The following is a 27,162-nucleotide window of genomic DNA, read 5'->3' on the forward strand; positions in this document are numbered from 1 at the left end:
GCTACTGGTAACACTAGTAACGCAGCCACTGGTAACACTAGTAACACAGCTACTGGTAACACTAGTAACGCAGCCACTGGTAACACAGCCACTGGTAACACTAGTAACACAGCCACTGGTAACACTAATAACGCAGCCACTGGTAACACTAGTAACACAGCCACTGGTAACACTAGTAACACAGCCACTGGTAACACTAGTAACACAGCTACTGGTAACACTAGTAACGCAGCCACTGGTAACACAGCCACTGATAACACTAGTAACGCAGCCACTGGTAACACTAGTAACACAGCCACTGGTAACACTAGTAACACAGCCACTGGTAACACTAGTAACGCAGCCACTGGTAACACTAGTAACACAGCCACTGGTAACACTAGTAACGCAGCCACTGGTAACGCAGCCACTGGTAACACTAGTAACACAGCCACTGGTAACGCAGCCACTGGTAACACTAGTAACGCAGCCACTGGTAACACTAGTAACACAGCCACTGGTAACACTAGTAACACAGACACTGGTAACGCAGCTACTGGTAACACTAGTAACGCAGCCACTGGTAACACTAGTAACGCAGCCACTGGTAACACTAGTAACGCAGCCACTGGTAACACTAGTAACGCAGCCACTGGTAACACTAGTAACACAGCCACTGGTAACACTAGTAACGCAGCCACTGGTAACACTAGTAACGCAGCCACTGGTAACACTAGTAACACAGCCACTGGTAACACTAGTAACGCAGCCACTGGTAACACTAGTAACGCAGCCACTGGTAACACTAGTAACGCAGCCACTGGTAACACTAGTAACACAGCCACTAGTAACACAGCCACTGGTAACACTAGTAACGCAGCCACTGGTAACACTAGTAACGCAGCCACTGGTAACACTAGTAACGCAGCCACTGGTAACACTAGTAACGCAGCCACTGGTAACACTAGTAACACAGCCACTAGTAACACAGCTACTGGTAACACTAGTAACGCAGCCACTGGTAACACAGCCACTGGTAACACAGCTACTGGTAACACTAGTAACACAGCTACTGGTAACACTAGTAACGCAGCCACTGGTAACACTAGTAACGCAGTCACTGGTAACACAGCCACTGGTAACACTAGTAACGCAGCCAGCCTTACATTCAGCACCTTTCATTGTGCATTCATTGTGTTTGTTGACATCCTCCACTACACAACCATTGATCCAAAATAACAAGTTTACTGTGGAATGTAAATCCCCAAAACACAACATAATGATGTCTTCTCAATTGAGTTATTTTAACAACCAGGTAATCCAATAGCAAAACATGTAAGATACATTTTTCAAAAATGCCCTTTGAATGTAGTATTCTACAGTACAGTAAATTACACTGCTCTCACATTAGGCAATACATTTGCTCTACTCATTAAAATTGATTAAACATCTAATTTCTATCCTATGTGATAATAAAGGCGCGATCATTGAAGACATCGTTCACAATGTAATCAAATTATAGAAAAAAAATGAAAACGTTTAGCAGCCACTAGTTTGCATCAAGCCTATCTTGAGCATTTGGCCATAGGTTCCCATCGAAATCGCAGTAAATACCATCATGTTCATACACCTGGTGAAGCCTGACATACAGCGCAGTCGGAAAATATTCAGAACCCCTGACTTATTCCACATTTTGTTACATTACAGCCTTATTCTAGGGTGGCAGGTAGCCTAGTGGTTAGAGCGTTGGGCCTGTAACCGAAAGGTTGCTGGATTGAACCCCCAAGCTGTCATTCTGGCCTTGAGCAAGGCAGTTAACCCACTGTTCCCTGAAGACGTGGATGTCGATTAAGGCAGCCCCCCGCACCTCTCTGATTCAGAGGGGTTAGGTTAAATGCAGAAGACACATTTCAGTTGAATGTATTCAGGTTGTACAACTGACTAGGTATCCCCCTGACAAAGCAAAAACTGATTTTTTTTGTTGAAATTTTTGCATGTTTATAAAACAATTTAACTACCTTATTTACATAAATATTCAGACCCTTTGGTATAAGATTTAAAATATAGATCAGGTGCATTCTGTTTCCATTGATCATCCTTGATGTTTCTACAACTTGATTGGAGTCCACCTGTGGTAAATTAAAATGATTGGACATGATTTGAAAAGGAACACACCTGTCAATATAAGGTCCCAGTGTTGACAGTGCATGTCAGAGCAAAACCAAGCCATGAGGTTGAAAGAATTGTCCGTAGTGCTCAGAGACAGGATTGTGTCGAGGCACAGATCTGGGGAATCTACAGATTTGAAGATCCTCAATAAAACAGTGGCCTCCATAATTCTTAAATGGAGGAAGTTTGGAACCACCAAGACTCTTCCTAGAGCTGGCCTCCCAGCCAAACTGAGCAATCGAGGGAGACCAGCCTTGGTCAGAGAGGTGACCAAAAACCTGATGGTCACTTTGACAGAGTTCCTCTGTGGAGAACCTTCCAGAAGGACAACCATGTCTGCAGCACTCCACCAATCAGGCTTTTATGACTGGAAGACTAGTCAGGATCGAGGGAAAGACGAATGGAGCAAAGTACAGAGAGATCCTTGATGAAAACCTGTTCCAGAGTGTTCAGGATCTCAGACTGGGGTGAAGGTTCACCTTCCAACAGGACCACTACCTTAAGCACACAGCCAAGACATCCATGGCCTGAAGGAGGATGGTACAGTCATGACAGTCATGGGGATGGCAATCATACATCTACATCCACCTGTATTGTATTTTACAGCATTGCATTGTACTTACGTATTGTAATGGTCCTGTAAGTGACTCGGTTCGATTCCCACTGTGTTCACATATCAAAACGTGTGATGTCACGTTGGATAAAAGGTTCTGCTAAACAAATGGCATATACAGTGGGACAAAAAAGGATTTAAGTGTGCAAGTTCTCCCACTTAAAAAGATGAGAGGCCTGTAGTTTAGTTAGTTTAGTTAGAATTATGTGAAGAGCTAGGGTTAGGGTTAAAGTTAGGTTAGGTTTTTGGGTTAAGGCTAGGGTTATAAGGTTAGGTTTAGGCTTACGCCCATCTGCCATTCACAACGCCCTAGCAAAACCAAAACCTACTTGAAGGTAACAGCGCTCACATGTCCAGCTTCCATATCATCTCCCGACATCCTCAGACATGGATGGACGGTGACCTGGCTGCTAATCTCGCAGTGGATCTTGAACGACCTGGCTGGTATGTGTAGGCCAGCATCCCGGAGTCGCCTCTTCACTGTGGATGTTGAGACTGGTGTTTTGTGGGTACTATTTAATGAAGCTGCCAGTTGAGGACTTGTGAGGCGTCTGTTTCTCAAACTAGACATTCTAATGTACTTGTCCTCTTGCTCAGTTATGCACCGAAGCCTCCCACTCTTTCTATTCTGGTTAGACAGTTTGTGCTGTTATGTGAAGGGAGTAGTATAGTCATTTGCAGTCATTTACAACATTAACAATGTCTACACTGTATTTCTGATCAATTTGATGTTATTTTAATTGACAAAAAAATGTGCTTTTCTTTCAAAAACAAGAACATTTCTAAGTGACCCCAAACGTTTGAATGGTAGTGTGTGTGTGTGTGTGCGTATGTGGATGCTTGTGTGTGTGTCTCTCTGTGTGTGTGTACACTACCAGTCAAAAGTTTTAGAACACCAACTCATTCAATGGTTTTTCTTCATTTGTACTATTTTCTACATTGTAGAATATCAGTGAAGACATCAAATCTATGAAATAACACACATGGAATCATGTAGTAACCAAGAAAGTGTTAAACAAATCGAGATTCTTCAAATAACCACCCTCTGCCTTGATGACAGCTTTGCACACACTTGGCAGTCTCTCAACCAGCATCATGTACATTTAAGTAGTCACCTGGAATGCATTTCAATTAACAGGTGTGTCTTCTTAAAAGTTAATTTGTGGAATTTCTTTCCATCTTAATGCGTTTGAGCTAATCAGTTGTGTTGTGACAAGGTAGGGGTGGTATACAGAATATAGCCATATTAGGTAAAAGGCCAAGTCCATATTATGGCCAGAACAGTTCAAATAAGCAAAGAGAAACGACAGTCCATCATTACTTTTAAGACATGAAGGTCAATCTATATGGAACATTTCATGAACTTTGGAAGTTTCTTCAAGTGCAGTCGCACAAACCATCAAGCACTATGATGAAACTGGCTTTCATGAGGACCGCCACAGGAAAGGAAGACCCAGAGTTACCTCTGCTGCAGAGGATACGTTCATTAGAGTTACCAGCCTCAGAAATTGCAGCCCAAATAAATGCTTGAGGATAAGTTCATTAGAGTCCAAATTCAAGATTTTTGGTTCAAACCGCCGTGTCTTTGTGAGACGCAGAGTAGGTGAACGGATGATCTCTGCATGTGTATTTAGCACCATAAAGCATGGAGGAGAAGGTACTATGGTGTGGGAGTGCTTTGCTGGTGACACTGTCTGTGATTTAATTAGAATTCAAGGCACACTTAACAAGCATGGCTCCCACAGCATTCTGCAGCGATACACATTATCCCATCTGGTTTGTGCTTAGTGTGACTATCATTGGGTTTTCAATAGGACAATGATCCAACACACCTCCAGGCTGTGTACGGGCTATTTTACCAAGAAGGAGAGTGATGAAGTGCTGCATCAGATGACCTGGCCTCCACAATCACCCGACCTCAACCAAATTGAGATGGTTTGGTTGGACCGCAGAGTGAAGGAAAATCAGCCAACAAGTGCTCAGGATATGTGGGAACTCCTTCAAGAGTGTTGGAAAAGCATTCCAGATGAAGCTGGTTGAGAGAATGCCAAGAGTGTGCAAAGCTGTCAAGCCAAGGGGTGGCTATTTGAAGATTCTCAAATATAATTTAAAACTTTTTTGGTTACTACATGATTCAATGTGTGTTATTTCAAAGTTTTGATGTCTTCGACATTATTCTACAATGTAGGAAAAAGTATAAATAATGAAAAACCCTTGAATGACCACATTAGGTGTTCTAAAACCTTTGACCGGTAGTGCATGTTCATGTGTGTGTATGTGCAAGTGCATTACTACTACATGATTTTAGGCCTAGCACCATATAATAACATTTTAGAACATATTGAATAGCGTCTCTGTGCACCCTGTGAAAGTGTTTGCCTCCATGTCCCCTGTGTAGCCAGAGAACTTGCTGCTGGCCAGTAAGTGTAAGAACGCTGCAGTGAAGTTGGCTGACTTTGGACTGGCCATCGAGGTGCAGGGAGACCAACAGGCGTGGTTCGATACGTCCACACACACTCAGTTAGCACACACACTCAGTTAGCACACACACTCAGTTAGCACACACACTCAGTTAGCACACACACTCACACACACTCAGTTAGCACACACACTCAGTTAGCACACACACTCAGTTAGCACACACACAGTTACACACACACTCAGTTAGCACACACACACACACACTCAGTTAGCACACACACTCAGTTAGCACACACACACACACACTCAGTTAGCACACACACTCAGTTAGCACACACACTCAGTTAGCACACACACTCAGTTAGCACACACACTCAGTTAGCACACACTCAGTTACACACACTCAGTTAGCACACACACACACACACACTCAGTTAGCACACACACACACACTCAGTTAGCACACACACTCAGTTAGCACACACACTCAGTTAGCACACACACTCAGTTAGCACACACACTCAGTTAGCACACACACTCAGTTAGCACACACACTCAGTTAGCACACACTCAGTTAGCACACACACTCAGTTAGCACACACACTCAGTTAGCACACACACTCAGTTAGCACACACACTCAGTTAGCACACACACTCAGTTAGCACACACACTCAGTTAGCACACACACTCAGTTAGCACACACACTCAGTTAGCACACACACTCAGTTAGCACACACTCAGTTAGCACACACACTCAGTTAGCACACACACTCAGTTAGCACACACTCAGTTAGCACACACTCAGTTAGCACACACACTCAGTTAGCACACACACTCAGTTAGCACACACACTCAGTTAGCACACACTCAGTTAGCACACACACTCAGTTAGCACACACACTCAGTTAGCACACACACTCAGTTAGCACACACTCAGTTAGCACACACACTCAGTTAGCACACACACTCAGTTAGCACACACTCAGTTAGCACACACACTCAGTTAGCACACACTCAGTTAGCACACACTCACCCTGTATTCATGTTTTAACAGGTGTTTGTGTGGCACACACACTCAGTTAGCACACACTCATTCTCTTGTAAGAATATTTTTTTCATATTCACATTTTTAAACCTCAATTATATATTTTTTTATTAATCAACCTTATCTTCAAGGTATACAATGCATTCTGAAAGTATTCAGACCCCTTCACTTTTTCCACATTTTGTTACATTACAGCCTAATTCTAAAATGTATAAAATAATCCCCCCCCCCCCATCAATCTACCCATAATGACCAACAAGATTTTCTGGTCTGATGAAACCAAGATTGAACTCTATGTCCTGAATGCCAAGCATTACGTCTGGAGGAAACCTGGCACCATCCCTAAGGTGAAGCATGGTGGTGGCAGCATCGTGCTGTGAGGATATTTTTCAGCGGCAGGGACTGGGAGACGTGTCAGGATCGAGGGAAAGATGAACGTAGCAAAGTACAGAGAGATCCTTGATGAAAACCTGCTCCAGAGCGCTCGGGACCTCAGACTTTCCAACAGGACAACGACCTTCAGCACACAGCCAAGACCTGAAAATGTCTATTTTTTATATATTTCTAAAAAATTCTAGAAAGCTGTTTTTGCTTTGTCATTATTGAGTAGTGTGTAGATGGATGAGAAAAAACAACATTTCATCTGTTTTAGAAGAAGGCTGTAATGTGGAAAAGTGAAGCGGTCTGATTACTTAATATAATAATAATATATGCCATTTAGCAGACGTTTTTATCCAAAGCGACTTACAGTCATGTGTGCATACATTCTACGTATGGGTGGTCCCGGGAATCGAACCCACTACCATGGCGTTACAAGCGCCATGCTCTACCAACTGAGCTACAGAAGGACCTGTGTACTTCCTGTGTACTTCCTGTGTACTTCCTGTGTACTTCCTGTGTACTTCCTGTGTACTTCCCGAATGCACTGTAAATGCATTGTTTTGCTTCGGTGAAAGTTGTTACACTCAACTATATATACATATATATATATATATTATTATTTATTTTTTTTCTCTCATTAGTCCACTGTTAAATACAGTTCCACATGTCAACAGTCAAGTTTTCAAAATATTGGAGTTTCACATCATCATGATGCAAAATGCATCACATGACGCAAAATGCATCACATGACGCAAAATGCATCACATGACGCAAAATGCATCACATGACGCAAAATGCATCACATGACGCAAAATGCATCACATGACGCAAAATGCATCACATGACGCAAAATGCATAACATGACGCAAAATGCATAACATGACGCAAAATGCATCACATGACGCAAAATGCATAACATGACGCAAAATGCATAACATGACGCAAAATGCATCACATGACGCAAAATGCATCACATGACGCAAAATGCATCACATGATGCAAAATGCATCACATGACGCAAAATGCATCATGACGATGTGGCAAGTCACGCTTTTCTTCTTGAAAGTCCAATATCTTAAACTCTTGACTGCTGACGTGCGAAACATTTTGGGATTGTATTAACAGTGGACTAATGAAAAAAATATATATATATACACTGAATGTACAAACATTATGATTGAACTCTTTCCATGACAGACTGACCAGGTGAATCCAGGTGAAAGCGATGATCCCATATTGATGTTGTTAAATCCACTTCAATCATGAGAATGCTTTCGACACCTTGTAGAGTCCATGCCCTGAGGAATTTAGGCTGTACTTATAGGAAAAGAGAGGGGGGAACTCAATATTAGCAAGGTGTTCTTAATGTTTTGTACACTCAGTGTAGGTTTTGAGTGGATTTTTCCTGTAATTCACATTACTCAAGTTTCAATTTCACAGTAATGTCCACATGAAATAAAATCATTTGGATTTACCTGATTGGCAGACACAGTACCCAGTTGGAGCAGCAGGCTGATAGAAGATGATCATTGGGTTAAGGTTGGTCTCAGCTATGTTGCTGGCCATCCTCTTCTTGTATTTGTTTGTGAGGAATTTGACGCGCTGTGCCCTGTTCTGGGTTGGGGCCACATACAGTGGCTTAGTAGACACAATGCGGCCTTTCATCTCCGCCACAACCTTGGTGGCCTCCTCGGGGGAAGGAGAGGCCCACAAAGCCAAAGCCCCTCGCTTTGGTCGGCCCTCTGTCCTCATCACCTTGGTACTGGTGATAGTCCCGAAATGAGAGAACTCCTTGTGTAAAGGTTCACTCCTTGATGTCTGGGCTGTTTCAGCTCTGCCTGACACTCTGGTTTTGTCTACCCACATAAGAGTCGCTTCCCGTTCAGCTCCTAGCCATTCATCCACAGCTTGAGGTGGTCAGATAGACGCTGGAATCACAGACACTAAGTTTTAACTCATTTACATTTACATTTAAGTCATTTAGCAGACGACTCGCATCTAGAAAGGGGCATTAGCATGTGGCATTGCACCACATATAAGACACATCTGGCAAACACTCACCAAATATGTCTATGCAACCAACACAATGTGCTTTGACCATATCCAAAGAGCTGTCTCAACTTGACATCCTGACCAAAATGATTCATGTAGACATTGGTGGAGTCTTTGGCCCCTGGCCCTGGAGCTGGTTCCAGCCTTTCCTAGACATTGGTGGAGTCTTTGGCCCCTGGCCCTGGAGCTGGTTCCAGCCTTTCGCTAGACATTGGTGGAGTCTTTGGCCCCTGGCCCTGGAGCTGGTTCCAGCCTTTCGCTAGACATTGGTGGAGTCTTTGGCCCCTGGCCCTGGAGCTGGTTCCAGCCTTTCGCTAGACATTGGTGGAGTCTTTGGCCCCTGGCCCTGGAGCTGGTTCCAGCCTTTCGCTAGACATTGGTGGAGTCTTTGGCCCCTGGCCCTGGAGCTGGTTCCAGCCTTTCGCTAGACATTGGTGGAGTCTTTGGCCCCTGGCCCTGGAGCTGGTTCCAGCCTTTCGCTAGACATTGGTGGAGTCTTTGGCCCCTGGCCCTGGAGCTGGTTCCAGCCTTTCGCTAGACATTGGTGGAGTCTTTGGCCCCTGGCCCTGGAGCTGGTTCCAGCCTTTCGCTAGACATTGGTGGAGTCTTTGGCCCCTGGCCCTGGAGCTGGTTCCAGCCTTTCGCTAGACATTGGTGGAGTCTTTGGCCCCTGGCCCTGGAGCTGGTTCCAGCCTTTCGCTAGACATTGGTGGAGTGTTTGGCCCCTGGCCCTGGAGCTGGTTCCAGCCTTTCGCTAGACATTGGTGGAGTCTTTGGCCCCTGGCCCTGGAGCTGGTTCCAGCCTTTCGCTAGACATTGGTGGAGTCTTTGGCCCCTGGCCCTGGAGCTGGTTCCAGCCTTTCGCTAGACATTGGTGGAGTCTTTGGCCCCTGGAGCTGGTTCCAGCCTTTCGCTAGACATTGGTGGAGTCTTTGGCCCCTGGCCCTGGAGCTGGTTCCAGCCTTTCGCTAGACATTGGTGGAGTCTTTGGCCCCTGGCCCTGGAGCTGGTTCCAGCCTTTCGCTAGACATTGGTGGAGTCTTTGGCCCCTGGCAATGGAGCTGGTTCCAGCCTTTCGCTTCTGAAGAGATTTGAAGGGTCCAATGAAAACATTTTTTTTCTTCTAGGAGCATTCCGTTTAATTTTGTTATGGCTCTTTCAGAAGCCTCAGCGTTGCCTTTGTATTGCCTATTCTCCTCAGAAACCTCCTCAGAAACCAGCTTCCTGGAGACAATGTTTTCCGAAGGCAAAGAAGACCTTTGTTGCAGAATGTCTTGTCCAGATTCTTAACAAATCCTTTCTCAAGGATTGGTCATGCTGAGACCACATGATCCTCATAGGGCGTTCATGGATGGTTATAAAGTTGATCATGTTCAGGTCACGCTCATCATCGAACAAAGGATTATTTCTGAACGACCCGGATGGAGAAGTTGTGGTCGGTGCCATTTAAGATGATAGGTTTAGGTTACCGCATCATACACATAGCCTATGAATAAAAGTTTACAATGGAGGTACACAGGTCGAGAGAAAAATGAGAGCAATCAAGGTGACAGTGACACATTCAATACTGCTTTGCACACTCTTGCCTGCATCTAGCTGATCTAGGGTGTAATAATTAGTCCAGCAGTTGCAAACGAGAGTTTCTATTGGAAAATTTCAGGTATTTTTATCCCTGTTTTGTTTCCATTTGCTTCCATTTAAGAAACATTTTCCAACAGAATAGGTGGAATGAATACACCCCTGATCACCCGCAAACACAGTTCACTTTCATAGCAGCCACATAGAAACAGCACGATCTCATAATTCCTTCTCGAATCTACGCAATCTCCTCCTCTCACCTTTCCCTCCACTTGTGGCCTTCAGTGCACAACAAATTAGCTGTCTGTGACCAGGTGAAAAAACCTTTCCAAACCAAAATTTCATATAATAACCGCTACACACAGCCTACATCGTTGTCACCATATTAGCGAATGTCATAGTCAACATAGCTATTACAACTAATGTGCTAGTAAACCCACTGCAATCATGCAGTACACTGTCCCATCAGCAAGCAGTTTAGCAGTTACACCAGCGGGCCCCAGTGGCAATAAATTAATAAAACCAAAAGCCTACCTTGACTTGGAAGACTTCCAGTGTTGGATAGCCATAGCCAGCTAGCTAACATAGCATCCCACTCTTTTTGAGCTGGGTTTTTTAGTAGGATAAATTAGCTAGCTGCATTCGCTAGCTAAGTGAAAGTTAAAAAAAAGTCTACGAAATATAGCTAGCTCTATCTCTCTCGCTTCATTTTTAAGTAAATTAATTTGTTCAAAACTGTTCAACTATTGTCTTTCTCTTTGAGTCAACTATTCACCACATTTTATGCACTGTGGTGCTAGCTAGCTGGCTGTAGGTTATGTATTAGATTAATTCTCGGATCCTTTGATTGGCTGGATAACATGTCAGTTCATGCTGCAAGAGCTCTGATAGGTTGGAGGACGTCCTCCGGAAGTTGTCATAAATACTGTGTAAGTCTATGGAAGGGAATGAGAAGCATGAGCCTCCTTATCAGATATGAAAGTGAGAGCCAGATGCAGACACATTGAATTAACAATGGTATACGTGGGTCAACGGTACCAGACGGTAGTGAGGGTCAGGGTAGGCAGAGGTCAATAATCCAGAGGTGGGGCAAAGGTACAGGTCGGCAGGCAGGGTCAAGGGCAGGCAGAGGGGTCAGGAAGGCGGGCTCAGAGTTAGAACAGGCAAGGGTCAAAACCAGGAGGGATAGAAAAAGAGAGCCTGGGAAAAGCAGGAGCTGAGAACAAAAACACTGGTTGACTTGACAAACTGTCAACAGACAATTAGAGAACAAAGGTATAAATACACAGGGGATAATGGGGAAGATGGGCGACACCTGTGCATACCTGGTTGACCGGCGTGCCGGCGGTGAAAGTCGACGATGAGGCCTGGGTCCAGGATGTCTCTAGCAGGGACCCAGCACCTCTCCTCTGGGCCATAACACTCCCAGTCAACCAGGTACTGGTAACCTAGCCCTGTGGTTGAACACTCAGGAGGCATCTCACCGTGAATGCTGGATGGCCATCGATGACACGGGGAGGACGGGTGGGCCTGGAAACAGAAGACAAAGGGCTGTGAGACAAGGGCTTAATCCTAGACACACTCCTGGAATACAGAGACAAACAGCAGTGGGGCTAATGACACTAGAGACGGCGAACGGGCCGATGAAGTGGGGGGAAAGTTTAGGGGACTACACCCGGAGGGGCATGTCGCGGGTGAAGAGCCATGCCGATAGTGTGGAGCAGGGGTCCGGTGGCGAACCGTTTCTCGCCTATACCGGGAAGTGGTCTTCAACAGGACGGCCCAGGCTCTCTTCCGGGTACGGCGACAGCGGCGGATGAACTTCTGCGCGGAGGGATTGCTGATTTATTGATCGATGGTTACTCAAGAGAACAGAATGACAGGAGAATTCTAGAATGTCAGGTGTTTGGAACCCCTTGGAACCCCGTGGTTTGTTGTGTCATAAGTCATATTAGATGCAATAGGATACATTCTATTACAGTACTTTCTTTATTGCGTCATAGTCAGTTACACAGCATGATTTACAATGCAAATACAAAATGTAACAACAAATCAATACAAAAATGAACACAGTAGACCTAAGCTTACAAAAATAACACATAACCTGTCAAAAACTACCATTTGTACAGGACTTCCCAGTTCAGCTGTCCATTTCAGTTAAATAAATGTATTTCAGTTTAAAATGACATTGTTGATTATGGTATTTGGTAACAGTTTAACTAAATAAAAGACATGCAGTGGAATCAGTCTCGCTGCGTTGTTTAGTCTGCTGTGTTTGACTACCAAAATCATCATCATATCATCCACAGCACACGAGTAAAGTCAAAATACAGCTTGATGACTGTGTGTGTCGTTGTGTGTGTAGGTTTTGCAGGTACCCCGGGCTACCTATCTCCAGAGGTACTGAGGAAGGAGGCCTATGGTAAACCTGTCGACATCTGGGCCTGTGGTGAGTGCAGATCACTTTATTATCTCGCTGTCTCATCCCTCTCTCTTCTAGATCTCCTGCCCCCCTCAACGTATGTGTGTCTCCGTGTATGTGTGTCCTTGTGTGTGTTTATGTATAGGTGTGATCCTGTACATCCTGCTAGTGGGGTATCCTCCATTTTGGGATGAGGACCAACACAAACTCTACCAGCAAATCAAAGCAGGAGCCTATGACGTGAGATATACACACACGCGCGCAAGCGCACACTTACAAGCACACACACTCTGTCACCTTTGTCTATCAATCTGTGTGTGTGTGTGTGTGTGTGTGTGTGTGTAGTTTCCATCTCCAGAGTGGGACTCGGTGACTCCAGAAGCTAAGAACCTGATTAACCAGATGTTGACTATTAACCCTGCCAAGAGGATCACTGCCCAGGAGGCCCTCAAACACCCATGGGTCTCCGTAAGTACAGACACACACACACGCACACTTTCTCTCTGTTTCCTCTCTGTTTGACATTGTCTCTCTCTTTCTCCAGCAACGGTCCACGGTGGCGTCCATGATGCACAGACAGGAGACGGTGGAGTGCCTGAAGAAGTTCAACGCCAGGAGGAAACTCAAGGTCTGCTCTATTTTAATCATCTCACAATCCACAGGAATGCCTTCACTAAACATCTGTGAGCCTTCTCACTTCTCAGACTAACCTACCACTCACCCCATCTCTTTCTCTCTCTTTTCTCCCTCTCTCCCCATCTCTCTCTTTTCTCCCTCTCTCCCCATCTCTCTTTTCTCCCTCTCTCCCCATCTCTCTCTTTTCTCCCTCTCTCCCCATCTCTCTCTTTTCTCCCTCTCTCCCCATCTCTCTTTTCTCCCTCTCTCCCCATCTCTCTTTTCTCCCTCTCTTCCCATCTCTCTTTTCTCCCTCTCTCCCCATCTCTCTCTTTTCTCCCTCTCTCCCCATCTCTCTCTTTTCTCCCTCTCTCCCCATCCCTCTCTTTTCTCCCTATCTCTCTCTTTTCTCCCTCTCTCCCCATCTCTCTCTTTTCATCTCTCTTTTCTCCCTCTCTCCCCATCTCTCTTTTCTCCCTCTCTCCCCATCTCTCTTTTCTCCCTCTCTTCCCATCTCTCTTTTCTCCCTCTCTTCCCATCTCTCTTTTCTCCCTCTCTTCCCATCTCTCTCTTTTCTCCCTCTCTCCCCATCTCTCTCTTTTCTCCCTCTCTCCCCATCTCTCTCTTTTCTCCCTCTCTCCCCATCTCTCTCTTTTCTCCCTATCTCTCTCTTTTCTCCCTCTCTCCCCATCTCTCTCTTTTCATCTCTCTTTTCTCCCTCTCTCCCCATCTCTCTTTTCTCCCTCTCTTCCCATCTCTCTTTTCTCCCTCTCTTCCCATCTCTCTTTTCTCCCTCTCTTCCCATCTCTCTTTTCTCCCTCTCTTCCCATCTCTCTTTTCTCCCTCTCTTCCCATCTCTCTTTTCTCCCTCTCTTCCCATCTCTCTTTTCTCCCTCTCTCCCCATCTCTCTCTTTTCTCCCTCTCTCCCCATCTCTCTCTTTTCTCCCTCTCTCCCCATCTCTCTCTCTTCTCCCTCTCTCCCCATCTCTCTTTTCTCCCTCTCTTCCCATCTCTCTCTTTTCTCCCTCTCTTCCCATCTCTCTCTCTTTTCTCCCTCTCTTCCCATCTCTCTCTCTTCTCTCTCTCTTCCCTCTCTCTTCCCATCTCTCTTTTCATCTCTCTCTTTTCTCCCTCTCTTCCCATCTCTCTTTTCTCCCTCTCTTCCCATCTCTCTTTTCTCCCTCTCTTCCCATCTCTCTTTTCCCCCTCTCTTCCCATCTCTCTTTTCCCATCTCTCTTTTCTCCCTCTCTTCCCATCTCTCTCTCTTCTCCCTCTCTTCCCATCTCTCTCTCTTCTCTCTCTCTTCCCATCTCTCTCTCTCTTCTCTCTCTTTTTTCTCCCTCTCTTCCCATCTCTCTTTTCTCCCTCTCTTCCCATCTCTCTTTTCTCCCTCTTCCCATCTCTCTTTTCTCCCTCTCTCCCCATCCCTCTCTTTTCTCCCTATCTCTCTCTTTTCCCCCTCTCTTCCCATCTCTCTCTTCCCATCTCTCTTTTCTCCCTCTCTTCCCATCTCTCTTTTCTCCCTCTCTTCCCATCTCTCTTTTCTCCCTCTCTCCCCATCTCTCTCTCTCCCTCTCTCCCCATCTCTCTCTTCTCCCTCTCTTCCCATCTCTCTCTCTTCTCTCTCTCTCTTCTCTCTCTCTCCCCATCTCTCTTTTCTCCCCATCTCTCTCTTTACTCCCTCTCTTCCCATCTCTCTCTTGCTGTCCATAGGGAGCAGTCCTGACTGCTATGCTGGTGACGAGGAATTTCTCCGGTAAATGTGTGTGTCTTCATAAACACTTACAGGCATGCACAGCAGGTTGGCATTTATTGGGATGACTCATGTACTGGAGGAAGCTCTGTGGAGTGGTTACTAGCTGGCATCTGATTCTAAACCTAACCACACTGCTAACCCTAAATCCTAACCTTAAATTAAGACCAAAAAGATCATATTCATTTTCATGAATCTTTACAATATAGCCTATTTTTTAACTTTTCAGCGGACCCCATCTCGCGGAAATCTCTCAGTTCTGCCTCCAGGGAAAGATTCATGACAATAAATGTCAAACTGCGCATGCACACGCATGCTACAGTCACATACACATGCTCCGCAAGCGTACACACACACATCTCTCTCGCTCTCTAGCTTTCTTATTATCACAAATTGAGTTTCACCTCCAATTTACTAAGTTTGACTACAATGGTAACTTGCATGGATCATTACATGTTTCTCTTCCACTTAGGGGTGTGAACTTTAAAACGTTACACAACGAAGTTAAAAATGTTTATTTATTTTTTAAATGTATATCACAGTGCAGTTATCACAAAACATATTTATTTGCCGTGTTATAGCCTAACTAGACGATAGGCTATGAAGGTTGTGTAATTTAAATAGAACCAGAGAGGTAGAAGTGAACTTCAGGCTACTTTAGTGAATTTGCGAGGCATCGCAAGAAGAGACATTGCGAGATACAGATTACCTAGACAACTGCGAACAGTCCTTTCTGTCTGCCCCCTCCTGTCTGCCCCCTCCTGTCTGCCCCCTCCTGTCTCTCCCTCACGCTGGCTCGCCTGCTTTTTCTCTTTGCTAATGATACACGTTTGTGCTCAGTCTTCGGTCTGGTGCGTGTAGAATATCCTAGCCTATTCATTGATGATAGGTCCCTGACTCTGTCTGCCTAGTGGCCAACCTGCCTATACACCCCTCCCCTTTCTCGGTCCCTCGCTAGCCTGCTCCTATTCATTGATGATAGGTCCCTGACTCTGTCTGCCTAGTGGCCGACCTGCCTATACACCCCTCCCCTTTCTCGGTCCCTCGCTAGCCTGCTCCTATTCATTGATGATAGGTCCCTGACTCTGTCTGCCTAGTGGCCGACCTGCCTACACCCCTCCCCTTTCTCGGTCCCTCGCTAGCCTGCTTTCCACGATGCAAGTGTTTGTGTTCTTGGAAGTACAGCAACTAATCGGTCTCCTCCGTTCCAAAAATACTGAATCTTAGCAGGCGAGGAGTCAATTTCTAGCGGAATTAAATCTTGACACTCAGAAATGGGAGTCAACGTGCAAGAAGTCGAGGAATCTATTATTTTGGAGTCGACTTTCCACCACTACGTCATCATCATTAACAGTTGGAAAAAAGACAGAGAAAGGCAAACGACAGCAGCGAAGTCCTGAATGGCAATACATTGAGAAGATAAATGAAAAGGTGGTGAAATGCGAGGTGGAATTGAGGTACAGTATGGTAGTACAGGTGTAACCATCTGAAAGGGACGAACCGTAAGACCCAAACATATCCTGGTAGCAGCGAGGGGCCCCAACAACAAACATTAGACAACTTCACACTAAAGCCCACTGCATGACTGCCGCAAATAGAACTTCATTGAGCGCAATATATATTTTTTTTAGAATTTTGGTAATTTTTCTTTTCGCTTTAACAGAAAACCGATGGCCGTTTAAACTTTAAAGGGAGAGTTCACCCAAATGACATATTGGTTTCCTTATCGTGGAAGCAGTCTATGGAAAAAGTATGACAGCAATCCATGTTTTGTTTTAGTTTCCCCGGCACTGTTTCCAAATGTTAACACTTTAGCATTTGTGGCACAAATTCAATTCAAGTCATGGGACGGATATTAGCATTTTTCGCACATCATGTCCAAATAATCCAAAAGTATCTGAAATGAATTGTGAAGTTTACCAAAGTCACTTATGGATTATTTGAACATGTGCGAAAAATGCTCATTTTTGTGGTATCCAATATTCTTAGAGTAAAACACGTAATGATAGATACACAATGAGTAACAATAACTTGTCTACTATATACAAAGGGTACCAGTACCGACTCGATGTGCAAGGGTACGAGGGACTTGAGGTACACTACATGGCTATAAGTTAGTGGTAATGACTTCAAATTAGTGGATTCTGGCCATTTCAGCCACCCCCGTTTTTGACAGGTGTATAAAATCGAGCACACAGCCATGCAATCTCCATAGACAAACATTGGTCATAGAATGGCCCTACAGACGAGCTCAGTGACGTTCAACGTGGCACCGTCATAGGATGCCACCTTTCCAACAAGTCAGTTCATCAAATTTCTACCCTGCTAGATCTGCCCCGGTCAACTGTGAATGCTGTTATTGTTAAGTGGAGCAACAATATCTTGGCTACAAAGTGGTAGACCACACAAGCGCACAGAGCGGGACCACCGAGTGCTGAAGCACGCAGCATGACAAAATCGTCTGTCCTCGGTTGTAACACTCACTACCGAGTTCCAAACTGACTCTGGAAGCAACGTCAGCACAAGAACTGTTCGTCGGGAGCTTCATGAAATGGGTTTCCATGGCCGAGCAGCCGCACACAAGCCTAAGATCACCATGCTTCACCATCGGGCAGTCTGACGGATGGATCTGGGTTTGCTACCTGCCCAACTGTAAAGGTTGGTGGAGGAGGAATAATGGTCTGGGGCTGTTTTTCATGGTTCAGGCTCGGTCCCTTATTTCCAGTGAAGGGAAATTGCTATAGCGTACAATGACATTGTGTGGCCTACCACTTTGCAGCCAAGCTGTTTTTGCTCCTAGATGTTTCCACTCAACAATAACAGCAGTTGACTACCGCAGTTCTGTATACATCTGGCCCTTCTTTGGACACTAACAAACCTCCAAACGAGCTTCAATGCCATACAACACTCCTTCCGAGGTCTCCAACTGCTTTTAAATGTAAAACTAAGTGCATGCTCTTCAACCGATTTCTGCCCTCCCGGCCGACTAGCATCACTACCCTGGATGGTTCTGACTTAGAATATGTGGACAACTACAAATAGCTAAGTGTCTGGTTAGACTGTAAACTCTCCTTCCAGACTCACATTAAGTATCTCCAATCCAAAATTAAATCTAGAATCAGCTTCCTATTTCACAACAAAGTCTCCTTCATTCATGCTGCCAAACATACCCTCGTAAAACTGACTATCCTACCGATCCTTGACTTTGGCGATGTCATTTACAAAATAGCCTCCAACACTCTACTCAGCAAATTGGATGTAGTCTATCACAGTGCCATCTGTTTTTTCACCAAAGCCCCATATACCACCCACCACTGTGACCTGTATGCTCTCGTTGGCTGGTCCTCGCTTCATATTCGTCGCCAAACCCACTGGCTCCAGGTCATCTATAAGTCTTTGATAGGTAAAGCCCTGCCTGATCTCAGCTCACTGATCACCATAGCAACACCCACTCGTAGCACACGCTCCAGCAGGTATATCTCACTGGTCACCATAGCAACACCCACCCATAGCACATGCTCCAGCAGGTATATTTCACTGATCACCATAGCAACACCCACTCGTAGCATGCGCTCCAGCAGGTATATCTCACTGGTCATCCCCAAAGCCAACACTTCCTTTGACCGCCTTTCCTTCCAGTTCTCTGCCGCCAATGACTGGAACGAATTGCAAAAATCACTGAAGCTTTATATCTCCCTCTCTAACTTTAAGCATAATCTGTTAGAGAAGTTTACACTGGACCTGTACACAGTCAATCTTTAAATAGCACACCCAACTACTTCATCCCCATATTGTTACTTATCCCCATATTGTTACTTATCCTCTTGCTCTTTTGCACCCCAGGATCTCTACTTGGGGTGAAAAGGGTGTGTGTGGGTATGTTTGGCAGCATGAATGAAGGAGGCTTTGTTGTGAAATAGGAAGCTGATTCTAGATTTAACTATCACTCCAGTGTTAATGCTGAATTGTAATTATTTTGCCTCCATGGCCTGTTTATTGCCTTACCTCCCTACTCTTCTACATTTGAACACACTGTACATAGATTTTTCTATTGTGTTGTTGACTGTACATTTGTTTATGTGTAACACTGTGTTGTTTTTGTCGCACTGCTTTGCTTTATCTTGGCCACAGTTTTAAACGAGAACCTACCTGGTTAAATAAAGGTGAAATAAAAAATTTAATAAAAAATTATATGCTTCCAACTTTGTGGCAAGGCCCTTTCCTGTTTCAGCATGACAATGCCCCCGTGGACAAAGCGAGGACAAAAATTGTTTGTCGAGATCAGTGTGGAAGAACTTGACTGGCCTCCACAGAGCCCTGGCCTCAACCCCATTGAACAACTTTGGGATGAATTGGAACGCCGACTGCAAGTCAGGTCTAATCGTCCAACATCAGTGCCTGTCAATGTTCCAGCCTCTAGTGGAAAGCCTTCCCAGAAGAGTGGAGGCTGTTATAGCAGCAATGTTCCAGCCTCTAGTGGAAAGCCTTCTCAGAAGAGTGGATGCTGTTATAGCAGCAAAGGGAGGACCAACTCCATATTAATGGCCGTGATTTTGGAATGAGATGTTTAACGAGGATGTGTCCATATATTTTTGGCCATATAGTGTAAATATATACATCTAACTAAGTATAAAGTGACAGATAATAAACAGTAGCGGGCAGCGTACGTGATGAGTCAGAAAAGTTATCTGCAAAAAAGTTCAATGCAGATAGTTCGGATTAGCTATTTGGTTAACTATTTAAAATAAGTATTTAGCAGTCTTATGGCTTGGGCACAGAACCTGTTCAAGGTCCTGTTGGTTCCAGACTTGGTGCGTCGGTACCGCTTGCCATGCAGTAGAAGAGAACAGTCTCTGACTTGAAGAGAGGAGGGCCAGCCGCTGCCAGGGATACCAAACCAAAGGATTGCTGTCATACCTTGTACACAGACTGTTTACAGGGTAAGGAAACCAATGTGTAATGTGGTTCAATTATTTCTATAAGAAATATATTCCATTTGTCACATCCCTACTTCCTCTGCACAGAGTAGGAGGGCAGATCTGAGATCAGTTTAGCCTTTTAGATTATAATGAATGGACAGGGGAGGTACCTGATCCTAGATCAGCACGCTCGACTCCATTTGTCACATCCCTACTTCCTCTGCACTCACACTGTCTGCAGACCCAGGTAAAATGGGAAGGAGACTTGCATCTCAGAGTAGGAGGGCAGATCTGAGATCAGTTTAGCCTTTTAGATTATAATGAATGGACAGGGGAGGTACCTGATCCTAGATCAGCACTTACTCTGAGACGCTCGACTTACCTTGGACCTTACGTGACTTCAATCTGTCCACTTCACACTAACACACTTTCTGTCTTCTCTTCCCTCGCTCCTTTCTGCTTTTCTGTTCTTTGCTTTCACTTGTTCTCTGTCTCTCTCTATTTCTCTCCCTCTCTCTGCGTCAGTTGGTAGACAGTCTACATCGCCGGCATCAATCACTACTGTGTCTGGAACTACCGCTGGGATAGTGGAGCAAGGTATCCTCTTTCTCTCCATCACTCGCTTCTATACCTCCTCCTCCACTTGTACACCTTTTCTTCTCTCCTCTCCCTCACACTCCTTTCCTCATCCTTCCCTTTTGCTCGTGTTCTTCCTCTCATCCACTACCTCAAATCAAATGTATTTATATAGCCCTTCGTACATCAGCTGATATCTCAAAGTGCTGTACAGAAACCCAGCCTAAAACCCCAAACAGCAAGCAATGCAGGTGTACCTCCATTATCCCTCCATCCCTCTATTCTTCCTCCCCTCCCTCTCTAACAAATAAGGCAGCATGCATGGCATATCCATCTCTCCTCCCTCTCTAACATGCTTTAGTCTTTTGTGCCTTTGGAGTCATTTTCTGTCTTTTTTTTCTGCCCTTCGTTCCCTCCCTCATGAGCAGCGTGTGAGGTGTATGAGGCTTGTTTGATGTGTGTGATAAATGCAGGTAACTGCCAAACTAAACAAAACACTGGAGTAAACTATGGATACAAATGATGTTGAAAAGCAGGTTCTTCCACACGTGTGGTTCCTGAGCTAATTAAAGCAGTTCACATCCCATCATGCTGAGGGTCATGTATAAAAATGCCCAAGTTGTCCATTATTTTGGCCACCTTAGTTAGAAGAAGAGATTTCATTTACTTTGAAAGAAGGGTGTCAAAGGAGCATAGGAGGGTTAATGTCAATCAGTCAGTATGTCAGTCACCAGATCTCAATCTAACTCAACACGTATTTCTCATGGAAGAATGGAGTCCCATCCCTCCAATAGAGTTCCAGGCACTGAGTGTTCAAAACATTAGGAACAACTGCTCTTTCCATTACATTGACTGACCAGGTGAAAGCTATGATCCCTCATTGATGTCACCTGTTAAATCCACTTCAATCAGTGTAGATAAAGTGGAGGATACACTTTAAATAAGGATTTCTGAGCCTTGAGACATGGATTGTGTATGTGTGCCATTCAGAGGGCAAATGGGTAAGGCAAGACAAAATATTTAAGTGCCTTTGAACAGGGTATGGTAGTAGGTGCCAGGCGCACCAGTTTGAGTGTGTCAAGGACCGCAACGCTGCTGGGTTGTTCACACTCAACAGTTTCCTGTACGTATTGAGCAGAGACGAAATGCCAAGATGTCCTTTGGGTGGTGGACCATTCTTGATACACGCAGGAAACTGAGCATGAAAAACCCAGCAGCATTGCAGTTCTTGACCCAAACCGATGCGTCTGGCACCTATCCTGTTTTGTTGCATTACAGCCTTATTCTAAAATTGATTTTAAAAGTTCCCCATCAATCTACACATAATAGCTGAGTGACAAAGCAAACACTGTTTTTTAGATGTATAAAACATCGTAAACAAAATACCTTACTGACAGTTGAGCTCAATTTCAAGTCTCCTAACAAAGGGTCTGAATACTTAAAGTTGAAGTCGGAAGTTTACATAAACTAGTTTTAATGACTCCAACCTAAGTGTTTCAACCACTCCACACGTTTCTTGTTAACAAACTATAGTTTTGGCAAGTCGGGTTGGACAACTACTTTGTGCATGACACAAGTAATTTTTCCAACAATTGTTTACGGACAGGTTTATTTCACTGTATCATAATTCCAGTGGGACAGAAGTTTACAAACACTAAGTTGACTGTGCCTTTAAACAGCTTGGAAAATTCCAGAAAATTATGTCATGGCTTTATAAACTTCTGATAGGCAAATTGACATAATTTGAGTCAATTGGAGGTGTACCTGTGGATGTATTTCAAGGCCAACCTTCAAACTCAGTGCCTCTTTGCTTGACATCACGGGAAGATCAAAGGAAATCATGCACAAAAGTAGATGTCCTAACAGACTTGCCAAAACTATAGTTTGTTAACAAGAAATGTGTGGAGTGATTGAAAAACGAGTTTTAATGACTCCAACCTAAGAGTATGTAAACTTCCGACTTCAACTGTATGTATTCAGACCCTTTGTTAGGAGACTTGAAATTGAGCTCAGATGCATCCTGTTTCTACAACTTGATTGGAGTCCACCTATGGTAAATTCAATTGATTGGACATGATTTGGAAAGGCACACACCGGTCTATATAAGTTCCCATAGTTGACAGTACATTTTAGAGCAAAAACCAAGCCATGAGGTCAGAGGAATTGTCCGTAAAGCTCCCCAAGACAGGATTGTGTCGAGGCACAGATCTGCAGAAGGGTACCAAACATTGTCTGCAGCATTGAAGGTCCTCAAGAACACAGTGGCCTCCATTCCATCATTCTTAAATGGAATAAGTTTGGGAAATCTGCGCAATCTAGGGAGAAGGGCTTCGGTCAGGGAGGTGACCAAGCACCCGATGGTCACTCTGACAGAGCTCCAGAGTTCCTCTGTGGAGATGGGAGAACCTTCCAGAAGGACAACCATCTCTGCAGCACTCCACCAATCAGGCCTTTAAGTCAGAGTGGCCAGACGGACGCCACTCCTCAGTAAAATGCACATGACAGCCTGCTTAGAGTTTGTCAAAAGGCACCTAAAGGACTCTCATACCATGAGAAACAAGATTCTCTGGTCTGATGAAACTAAGATTGAACTCTTTGGCCTGAATGCCAAGCGTCACATCTGGAAGAAACCTGACACCATCCCTACGGTGAAGCATGGTGGTGGCAGCATCATGCTGTGGCGATGTTTTTCAGCAGCAGATACTGGGAGACTAGTCAGGATCAAGGGAAAGATTAATGGATTAATCAAGGGAAAGATTAATGGAGCAAAGTCCCCTGCCCTTTGACCCCTAATTCCCCGTGTGTGTGTTGTGGGAGTGTTTATGAATGTTTTACTGTGTGTTAGTTCGTAAAGGTTTACAGTAGTTTGTGTGTGTATACGAGCTTGAGTGTGTTGGCTTTCGAGAGCTCCATGTGTGTGTGTTAGAGGGTTTGTTGAGTTTGCAGACAAAGTTCAGTGTGTGTGTTAGCTAGCTAGGAGTAAGCTAGGTATCGACACTCATGCGTGTGTATGTTTGAGGTGTGTTTTAGTAAATGAGTGTGTATGATGAACACCCTCTGAGAGTGTGTTCTCAATCTCTTTCGCAGCCAAGAGTCTCCTCAACAAGAAGGCTGATATCAAGGTAAGACACAAAAACATGTGTATCCTCCCCTCCTCTCTATCTGCCCCTCCTGTAATTGACAGTGACGTGCCGTGTTTTGTGGACATGCTCTTTGGGTGTGTGTGTGTTTATTCTCACTCTGTGTACACTGGGCATTATGTCGCCTGTGTGTGTAGCCTATTAGTCTGACTTTCAGCCATAGTCGGATACACTCTAGCTATGTAGTTAGACTGTAACATTCATGTGGACTGACTTGATCGCACAGAGGTCAAACCAAACATACTGTATATGTAACACGAGCTGTTCTTTTATTTTTTTTGTGATTTTTATTTTACAATCAAATAAATGCATAAAAAGATAACCCCATTCCACACCCCACTGCATGTCGGCAGTAATCTTCTCTGATTGATTGAGAGATTCAAGGGGCTATCATCGTTAAGTAGCACAATAGGAGGAAACCATTTAAATTCATGCACTTCAAAATGTATTTAGTAATTTTTTCCCAGAAGCATTTACAGAAAGTATACACACCCCTTGACTATTTCCACATTTTGTTGTGTTACGGAGTTTAAAATGAATTTAATTGAGAATGTGTGTCTCTGGACTACACATAATACCCTGTAATGTCAACGTGATTCTTGAATGACTACCTCATATCTGTACATTATCTGAAAGATCCCTCAGTCAAACAGGGATTTCAAACAAAGATTCAACCACAAAGACCAGGGGGGTTTTCCATTGCCTCGCAAAGGGCACCTATTGGTAGATTGGTAAATATCTTTTTAAAGCAGACATTGAATATCCCTTTGAGCATAGTGAAATTATTAATTACACTTTGGATGGTGTATCAACACACCCAGTCACTACAAAGATACAAAGATACAGGCATCCTTCCTGACTCAGTTGCCGGAGAGGAAGAAAACCGCTCAGGGATTTCACCATGAGGCCAATGGAAGCCTGTACCGAATCCAAATATTCCAAAACATGCATCCTGTTTGCAATAAGGCACTAAATTAAAACTGCAAAAATGTGGCAAAAACCAAAGCTGTATTGTTTAGGGCAAACAACACATTCAAGAATGGTGGTGGCTGCATCATGCTATGGGTATGCTTGTCATCGACAAGGACGAGGAAGATTTTTTGGATAAAAATAAAACGGAATAGAGCTAAGCACAGGCAAAATCCTCGAGGAAAACCTGGTTCAGTCTGCTTTCCAACACACACTGGGAGACCAATTCACCTTTCAGCCGGACAATAACCTAAAACACAAGGCCAAATATATACTGGAGTTGCTTACCAAGAGGACATTGAATGTTCCTGAGTGACCTAGTTACTGTTTTGACTTAAATCGGCTTGAAACTCTATGGCAAGACTTGACTTGCTGTCAAGCAATGGTCAACGGGATACCAGGGTCATATTTTTCCATATTCTGTTCCAGTTTAAGGCCAGGCAACACAGGCAAAAATTTAGATTTTGCTTCCATCTGTCAATTTTGGAATATTTTGCAACTATAACTTCCATAAAAATGTACAAATAAATCGTCAGTAATGTATATAAATATTTTATGTGTAATTTTATCCCATCTCCGTCAGACACCTACCATAAATGTCGTTCTTGATAGCATGTTTCATGTAGAACTTCAACCGCTGTTTTTAAAACTCTCCATGTTGAATCATGTCATTCAAAGGCTTGTTTTCCCAAAGCATATCGTAAACTAGTCCATACATGGCTATATCCTTTGTAAACGTAGTGCTTCGTGTTGATAGACTAGTAATTTCCTGACATCCGATTGGTTACTGGCATTTAAAGGCCTTTTCCGAGGCAGGTAGAGGAGGAAATGGAGGTAGCCCACAGCAGAGCATTGAGACGCAAATTAGTTGAGGTAAAGATGACAACTAGCAGCGATCAACCAGACAGCAGCCAGCCAACAGTGGCTTTTATTCCACGTCTCAAATTAACCAACTTGAACATGATTTGCCCGAAGTTTCTAAACACTGGACTGAAAATCACCACCCAGTGATTCTGTCATTCTGTCATGAAAGATTCTGATTCTGTGATTCTGTCATGAAAGATTCTGATTCTGTGATTCTGTCATGAAAGATTCTGATTCTGTGATTCTGTCATGAAAGATTCTGATTCTGTCATGAAAGATTCTGATTCTGTAATTCTGTCATGAAAGATTCTGTAATTCTGTCATGAAAGATTCTGTAATTCTGTCATGAAAGATTCTGTAATTCTGTCATGAAAGATTCTGATTCTGTGATTCTGTCATGAAAGATTCTGATTCTGTGATTCTGTCATGAAAGATTCTGATTCTGTAATTCTGTCATGAAAGATTCTGATTCTGTGATGAAAGATTCTGATTCTGTAATTCTGTCATGAAAGATTCTGATTCTGTAATTCTGTCATGAAAGATTCTGATTCTGTGATTCTGTCATGAAAGATTCTGATTCTGTAATTCTGTCATGATAGAATGTGCAGACTGAAGAGATGCATTTAGGATAAGTATTTACACTTCCTCCAGGCTGCAGGAAGCTCCAGGGGAGATGGTTCTTCTAGCCCACGAACTTGGACTTGTTTATGCAAATCTTAAGAAAATAAGCAACGTTCCTTCATTGAGTCTCAGCTCATATTTATTATGGATCTACTCTTCCTGGGGTCCAGCAAAATGAAGGCAGTTTATACATTTTAAAACTTTACAATACATTCATAGATTTCACAACACACTGTGTGCCCTCAGGTCCCTACTCCACCACTACCACATATCTACAGTACTAAATCCATGTGTATGTATGTTATCTTGTGTGTACAGTTGAAGTCGGATGTTTACATACACCCTAGCCAAATACATTTAAAAACTCAGTTTTTCACAATTCCTGACATTTAATCCTCGTAAAAAGTCCCAGTCTTAGATCAGTTAGGATCACCACTTTATTTAAGAATGTGAAATGTCAGAATAATAGAGAGAATTATTTATTTCTGCTTTTATTTATTTCATCACATTCCCAGTGGGTCAGAAGTTTACTTACACTCAATTAGTATTTGGTAGCGTTGCCTTTAAGTTGTTTAACTTGGGTCAAACGTTTCAGGTAGCCTTCCACAAGCTTCCCATAATAAGTTGGGTGAATTTTGGCCCATTCCTCCTGACAGAGCTGGTGTGACTGAGTCAGGTTTGTAGGCCTCTTTGCTCGCACACACTTTTTCAGTGCTGCCCAAAAATATTCTATGGGATTGAGGCCAGGGCTTTGTGATGGTCACTCCATTACCTTGACTGTTGTCCTTAAGCCATTTTGGCACAACTTTGGAATTATGCTTGGGGTCATTGTCCATTTGGAAGACCCATTTGCGACCAAGCTTCAACTTCCTGACTGATGTCTTGAGATGTTGCTTCAATATATCCAATATTAGTGGGCCTTGTGATGAATGAGCCATCTGATTCAATGAATGAAGGAGCCGGGTTGGCTTTCCCAAAACATTTAATTTAAGCCCCAAAGCTTTTTACTAGCATTATTTATTTCATTTAGTAGTTTATTTTA

At 43.9% G+C, this 27,162-nt stretch overlaps 1 protein-coding gene across 10 annotated transcripts in view; it reads left to right on the forward strand.

The window, feature by feature from the left end:
- The window catches only part of LOC124006676 (calcium/calmodulin-dependent protein kinase type II subunit beta-like), a 72,248-nt gene that overhangs the window by 25,605 nt on the left and 19,481 nt on the right, over window positions 1–27,162 (forward strand). For 3 of the 10 annotated variants that reach the window (XM_046316726.1, XM_046316728.1, XM_046316730.1), the window contains exons 7-14: window positions 5,160–5,262; window positions 12,605–12,688; window positions 12,807–12,901; window positions 13,007–13,129; window positions 13,206–13,289; window positions 14,992–15,040; window positions 20,476–20,547; window positions 23,614–23,648. In XM_046316726.1, coding sequence (XP_046172682.1) covers window positions 5,160–5,262; window positions 12,605–12,688; window positions 12,807–12,901; window positions 13,007–13,129; window positions 13,206–13,289; window positions 14,992–15,040; window positions 20,476–20,547; window positions 23,614–23,648 — 645 coding nt within the window. The remainder of the gene's footprint in view (window positions 1–5,159; window positions 5,263–12,604; window positions 12,689–12,806; window positions 12,902–13,006; window positions 13,130–13,205; window positions 13,290–14,991; window positions 15,041–20,475; window positions 20,548–23,613; window positions 23,649–27,162) is intronic. The other 7 variants (XM_046316727.1, XM_046316729.1, XM_046316731.1 and 4 more) reach the window with 3 other exon arrangements.

Source organism: Oncorhynchus gorbuscha, linkage group LG20 (genome assembly GCF_021184085.1).
Source record: "Oncorhynchus gorbuscha isolate QuinsamMale2020 ecotype Even-year linkage group LG20, OgorEven_v1.0, whole genome shotgun sequence".
In the NCBI taxonomy this organism is placed as follows: Eukaryota; Metazoa; Chordata; class Actinopteri; order Salmoniformes; family Salmonidae; genus Oncorhynchus; species Oncorhynchus gorbuscha.